Genomic DNA, 6,039 nt, shown 5'->3' with positions numbered 1-6,039 from the left:
AACAGTGCCTGCCCTGCCCTTCTCTTTGAGATCTTTACAACATTATTAGCACAGGGAAACTTTGAGTTTGTAAAAGAGCAGAAAAAGACTTTTATATAATTTCTTCTGCTTTTTTGTTAAAAAACACAAAAACCTAATGAAAACATGGTGTGTCTAACATGAATATTTCCAATAATACACAATCCCCTTTGTGTAGTAATATCAATAGTATTTAATACTACTACTACTAATTTTTCAGACTGAACTGACACGATATATACTGAATTATGATGCCAGAGATGTTGCTTTTCTAGCTGATGGCCTTGTATTACATGTTTTCATTGTTCATGTATAAAATCTGGATTTTACATACTTGACTTAAAAGAGCAAAACAAATAAACTTGTATACAGTGTAATATTAAAGCTCTTTGCCCTGTATTGCACAAGCCTTGGGCTCTCAGCACCCAGTTGCCTGCGCTCCATAATTATTGACAGGTTTGATGTACTCAGCGAGTGGAAAGTATGGGGAAATTGGAGTTTCAGTTGTCTACCCCGAGGCTGATGACTGTAATGGAAAGATTAAAAGGAGTGGTCACATCACCCACCCTGTGCCAAAATACTAGCTGTTCCGTCACAGCTACCACCTCGCTGTTTATTCCAATCACCTCCAGTTTATGTTCTACCAGTGACGTTAAATAGATTATAGAGGATTCACTTATTTAAAGACTGGAGCTAAATCTCTGCAGGTTATTTTTAGATTGTCCAAGGATAACAACAAAAGCGACAGCTTGATTCACTAGAGGCATCTAATTGAAGTAAGTCACTTTTGCCATGTGGGACAGTGCAGTGTAGCAGAGCAGCTGGTCTGTTAGACACTCAATAGGTCAGCTGAGTGTTGTCAGTACTCACCCCATTCACTTTCATCTGTTGTACCAAGACCTGCTGCACCAAGAAGCTCCCTGCACAGCTCCATCATGTCTCTACGGCTTCTGCCTGCTATCATTATGGACAATGACGAGGACGATGATAGTAACTTCACAAAATGGATGAGCAGTTACTGGGGTCACGGACCAGACGCTGTACATTCCAGAGAAAGAAAACACAGGCCTTCAAAAACACAAGTTGATAGACGAGCATCACTCCCGACTGCGGTAAGGACCGGCTGCACTTCACGTATGTGTTCAGCTCTGCAGCATTCGACTTGATGCATGCACTGACATTTAAACAGCAGCAAAACACTTTTAACAAACATTTTTTGCAGTTTCTCTTGTCCAGTTTTACACCACATATGGACAGCATGCTTGTACACTTGACACTATAAACATCTTAAATTTTATTCTGTATAGCCCTTCATTGATAATTGGAGGGAAAATAAAATATATGCACTCTCTGATGAATGTATTTCACTATACTAATTAAAGGCCAGTTTAATAAATATAATAAAGTACATTTATCAGACAGTATACTTTCTATGTATTTCTTTAAAAGCAGCTCAGGGTGTTAGAAAGATCCCATACCTTCACTGACTGCAAATATCACTGCATGGAATATTTATAAAACACAGAGTTTTATTTTCTCTGAAAAAGACAAAATATGGACTATGACAGCAGAATAATGCACATGTATGTTTTACAAGCTGGTATGAGAACTAATTAAATATTAAAGCTTCCGAACAAAAAGCCTCTAGTAGTGTGCAAACTGTTGTTTTGGTAAATTTCCCCATGAAAGCCTGCAAAGTACGAAATTATTGATGCTCTAAGTGAGTTGTTTTCTATTACTTTACATCAGAGCGATCAAACACTGCAAATGCCGTGCCACGTGCTGAGCTGTTCACAGTCTCATTAGGAAAAACAGTATAGTTCTATAATGAATACAGACCAGTCTGGTGTTTGTGTTGTAGCTGTGTCTGTGTAGGTCTGTAGGAAAATTATTTTTTCCAACTAAAAATGCCTTCACATCTGATATCATTTTCTTATATAAACAATGTTTTTAAGTCATGGGCTGCCGCATGCCAAAGCTCTTACACATATTCTTCATTCAATAGCGTTCCAACTCTTCCATAACCTCTGGCTATGTGGATGTTTAGCAAAAAATAGAGGTACAACTTAAAGCAGCAAACAAGCAGAAGAGCAACCAACATGAATGGCGCACAATTTAGTGATTTGTATTTTTTATTAATAACACAGAACAGGGTAACTTATCTATCAGCATAGTCAAGTGTCATGGCCTGTGTGGTGAATAGTGGTGCTTACTTTATAGTTTTCTGGTATATTTTCATTAGTGTGATGACAAATTTCATAGGAGTTAAGCGAAAACTAAAGGATGGAAGGAGCCAAAGAAACTCTTTCTAATCTAAAGCAGGTGATAAGAGTCACAAAAGTGTAAGTGCACACATATAAAGTGGTCTCTCTGTGGAAGAAAAGAAACTTACAAGCAAGTAGTTTACAGACAACACTGGGTGAGCACAATCAGTTCTCATCATGAAGGAAGCACTGACAAATGCAAAAAAACAAATGTAGTAGCATAGTGTAACCTTTCACTAATAATCAGAAGAAGTGCTGTTTAAACTGAAGCCTGCAGTTCCCCGTATGCTCTGTTTTTAAGCAAGCAAATAGAGAAGTAATGCACAGATTCTTGGTCTGATAGTGGAACTATTGGTCAGTATATTTAAAATAACAATTTTGCTGGAAGCCTATGCTATATAAGTTTATTCTGGGAAATAAAGAAATTCTCATTCAAATAACAACTATTCTGAATATTTTTAGCCTTTCTTCATACTACATTTATCTTTTAAAATGCAGCAAATGCAAAAATGGTGTCACAGATGAGCCCATGACGTTACTAAATGTTCCAGGACGTTTATCAGTCAACAAGGCGGGCAGCTACAAATAGCAATGTTTGTCCTATAACAGTTAAAACTAGCAACATCAACATAACAAGCCACTTCCTTGCACCGCAAAACAAAAAAAGCTTCTTGCAAATACCATAAAAACATAGTATATATATATAAAAGATGTAATTAACCCCTATGACCGTTCTTTTTTTGAAGTCCTGTTTGAAGCTTAAAGTTTGAAATTTTGGCTGGTGAGATCGAGGTTTATGAAATCGAAGTGAGGGGTTGATCCAAAGAAAAAAATACACTGCACATATAAAAACGTTTGACTCCTAAAGTAGCTACACCCTAAAGCGGTGGTAGGCGATTAATTCAAAATTGAAGAACCTGCTCAGTTAAAGAAGTCTTGACAGTACTAACTGAGATAGTAGATCAACAGAAAATCTGACATATTAAGGTGCATCAGCGTTGACTGCACTTTTCACACCTTTACACATATTTTGACCTATTTAAAGTAACATTTATCACATTGTTTAGTTTCTTTAAACAGAAAAAATCACATTGTCACAGATCTCTCATGTTATTTTTTTTCCTCAAATTTAAAGTCAAAGGAACATCTAGACATCGTATTTTTTTCCTCAGCAGCAGTAATAAAGTTAAGTAGAACCAGAAATAACTTCTGGGGTTGTAGAATGTCAGCCTGTGTCTAGTGCATCGCTATTTAAAGCTCCCATTAAGAGTTAAACCTTGGTTTAGTAATGAGTGCTCCAGAAATACATCATTTGAAGAGAACAGTTCAGTAGTTACAGATTTACAAGTCTAGCCAAACACTGAAATTCATCTGTACCTTCACCTTTGATGTTTTACTGGAGTTGCATTATCAGATTATTGCTGTTGTGTAAATATATATTTACGTTCTGTCCTGAGTCTAGAGTCAAACTATATATAGGTAGCTGCTTTGCCAACATGTTACTTAAGGATATTAGCGAGTGAGTGTTTAACCCCATTGACAGACATAAGGCAGACATGGTTGTCTCTCTAGTTTAATCTTCTTACAACTCCGCCTCACTATTAGAGGGAATGTGACACAATAATTTTACTCTCAAGTGTTGTTACGTGGTGTAATAACACTTATCGTTGTGTTCTTAATCCTCAGTCACAGTTAGATGTCATGAAGTTAAACAGGTTTCATGCGGCTACAATGGCGCCCACTCCCAGCCACGTCAAATCAAGAGAGGATAAGGGGGAAACCAGGGTCCACCAGAAGCCTCGCCGTGCCTCTGCAGATGACAACATCCGCGCTAAGACTGCGATCGCAGAGAATCGCATCACCACCATCCCAGAGCTCACAGAGACACTTGAGAAGAGGCTCTGTCTAAATGATAAGAAGACCACGTCTCTGGTGAGCAGGAGGATTTATAACATTAACTAAACGAACGATAAATGGTCCTTACAGATTTTTACCTTCTCATAGTGTTATAGATGACCGAAGGACGATCAGACTTGATGGTCTTTCTCCTCCTCATATAAAATTACGAAGCCCGTAAAAATTAAGGAGCCTGAAACGCTGCATTACTTTTATGTGCTGCCAAAGACAAAGCTGTGAATTACATAACCTACAAATACCCACATAATTAACTGGTCTTGAATGCACACAAGGACCTTGAAGTTTTCTTTTTCTTCTATTGTCCATGCTTTTTGTCGGCATACTAAAGAATATAGTTGTGAATGCATGTTTAATCCTTTTTCATTTTTATACCTGATTTTTCTTGGAACAAAATTTTTTGTCAAGCCCTGTTAAAACTCATTGTCAGGGGTTTAATGTTAATGAAACGGTGTTTCTGTATCTTTGTGGTGTCACAGGAAATCAATAAAAAAAACGTGATACATAACATACACAGTGCAAATAACATTTACAGCTTATCATAACTTTGTGAAAAATTATATCTTTATTTATTAGTTTACTGAAATTAAATGGAGCTCCTTCACTTTGGTATATAAGTTACATATATGAAGTTCCTGTCACTTAATCTCCCACTGATGCAATAATACAGGTTTATTATTTTTATAAATACATAAGTTATTGAAATCTTGGTCAGATGTTGTTTCTTTTTCTCACAGAAGAAGGACGATACGTTGTGCTTGATCTGTCATGAGGACATGCGTAAGAATGGGAGGGGAGTGCCACATTGTACACACCGCTTTCATAAAGAGGTAAGAGAACCTGCACACGTCAGATCTACTGCATGACCTCTGTCTACACTGTGTTCCCTAAAATCCCTGCAAGTCAGACACCAGATCTCTGATGCATGATATCAGCCTGTTCCCTGACATGCATGATGTGAACTGGAATGAAAACACAATGCCTGCAGCAGAAACTTATCCCTGTAGATGCATGGAGTACACTGAACAGCCTGAGGTCCCAGGAACTGGATACTTACTCATTATGATGTTTCCATCTGGTGGGTGCTGAAGGCAGCTCGGAGGTTAGAGCAGTGTCGGCCCCAAAGCAGCAGTGAAGCAGCTGTTTTACAGGGGAGGAAGCTCTATGAGGAGAGGAGGAGGTCTGCAGATGGACAGATTTCCACGGAGAAGGAGCAGCACACACTCCATCGTCAACATTCCCTGAGGAGACATCGCTGATATTGTTTTCAAGAAGGGGAAAATGCATGATTTGCAGTGAAAACATCAGGATTTCTCCTGAACTTTTACTACGATGTGACACTGAAAAATCAGGGCCTCAAATCCCCTCTGGGCCAGAGTTTTAGGTCACTTTTGGAATAATTGCAACTTCTTCTCTTCAGTGTGCAAACACAGAGTTAAAAATGTTTGAAAAGGGTTAGAGTTAGAAAAAAAAATTGAGACCGAGTTTAAAGGTTTGAACTCAAAGTTTTCTGAGTATGACAAACTGTACTGCACCATGACTATGTAAACAGGGGTGTTGCTAAAGTGTTGGCTTGGGGCCTGAAATTTATTAGGTCCACCTGGTGCCCCAGCTTAATCTTTATTATATAAATGCAAACATGAGTGAAAATAACAGGGGGATGTAAGGTGTCCAGTTACATTTTTGCTGTAAAAACACTGTGGTACTCCTCAATACATTATTGTAAATATAACTATATAATGTTATATAATATGATAATACACACTAAAAGCTCTTCTGCTCAGTTATGGATGTATGACTCCCCCATGACATGCCTCACAGTGGTTTGATCCACTGCTTGTTG

The 6,039-nt window shown here is 38.0% G+C and overlaps 1 protein-coding gene across 2 annotated transcripts; it reads left to right on the top strand.

Annotated features, from left to right (window-relative positions):
- The first annotated feature begins 953 nt into the window (after positions 1 to 953).
- On the top strand, positions 954 to 5,455 carry lnp1 (leukemia NUP98 fusion partner 1). Of its 2 annotated transcripts, none has more exons than XM_085348910.1 (4): positions 954 to 1,130; positions 3,969 to 4,214; positions 4,937 to 5,026; positions 5,288 to 5,455. In XM_085348910.1, exons 1-4 carry the CDS (start codon positions 954 to 956, stop codon positions 5,453 to 5,455), a joined length of 681 nt encoding a protein of 226 aa, XP_085205036.1. The 2 variants fall into 2 exon arrangements, with proteins under 2 accessions (XP_085205036.1, XP_085205035.1); XM_085348909.1 differs by having other exon boundaries at positions 4,934 to 5,026.
- The last annotated feature ends 584 nt before the right edge of the window (positions 5,456 to 6,039 follow it).

This window comes from Diplotaxodon limnothrissa, linkage group LG23 (genome assembly GCF_057381915.1).
Source record: "Diplotaxodon limnothrissa isolate DT_005_m linkage group LG23, D_limnothrissa_male_GT1.1, whole genome shotgun sequence".
In the NCBI taxonomy this organism is placed as follows: domain Eukaryota; kingdom Metazoa; phylum Chordata; class Actinopteri; order Cichliformes; family Cichlidae; genus Diplotaxodon; species Diplotaxodon limnothrissa.
Note: the sequence above shows the minus strand (reverse complement) of the source record. Positions and strands in the feature narration are given on the sequence as shown.

Coding starts and splice junctions, on each gene's coding strand:
- lnp1 (XM_085348909.1), top strand. CDS start 954: ATGTCTCTACGGCTTCTGCCTGCTATCATTATGGACAATGACGAGGAC. Junction 4,215..4,933: donor ATAAGAAGACCACGTCTCTG/GTGAGCAGGAGG, acceptor TTTTTCTCACAG/AAGAAGGACGATACGTTGTG. Junction 5,027..5,287: donor CACACCGCTTTCATAAAGAG/GTAAGAGAACCT, acceptor TGGGTGCTGAAG/GCAGCTCGGAGGTTAGAGCA.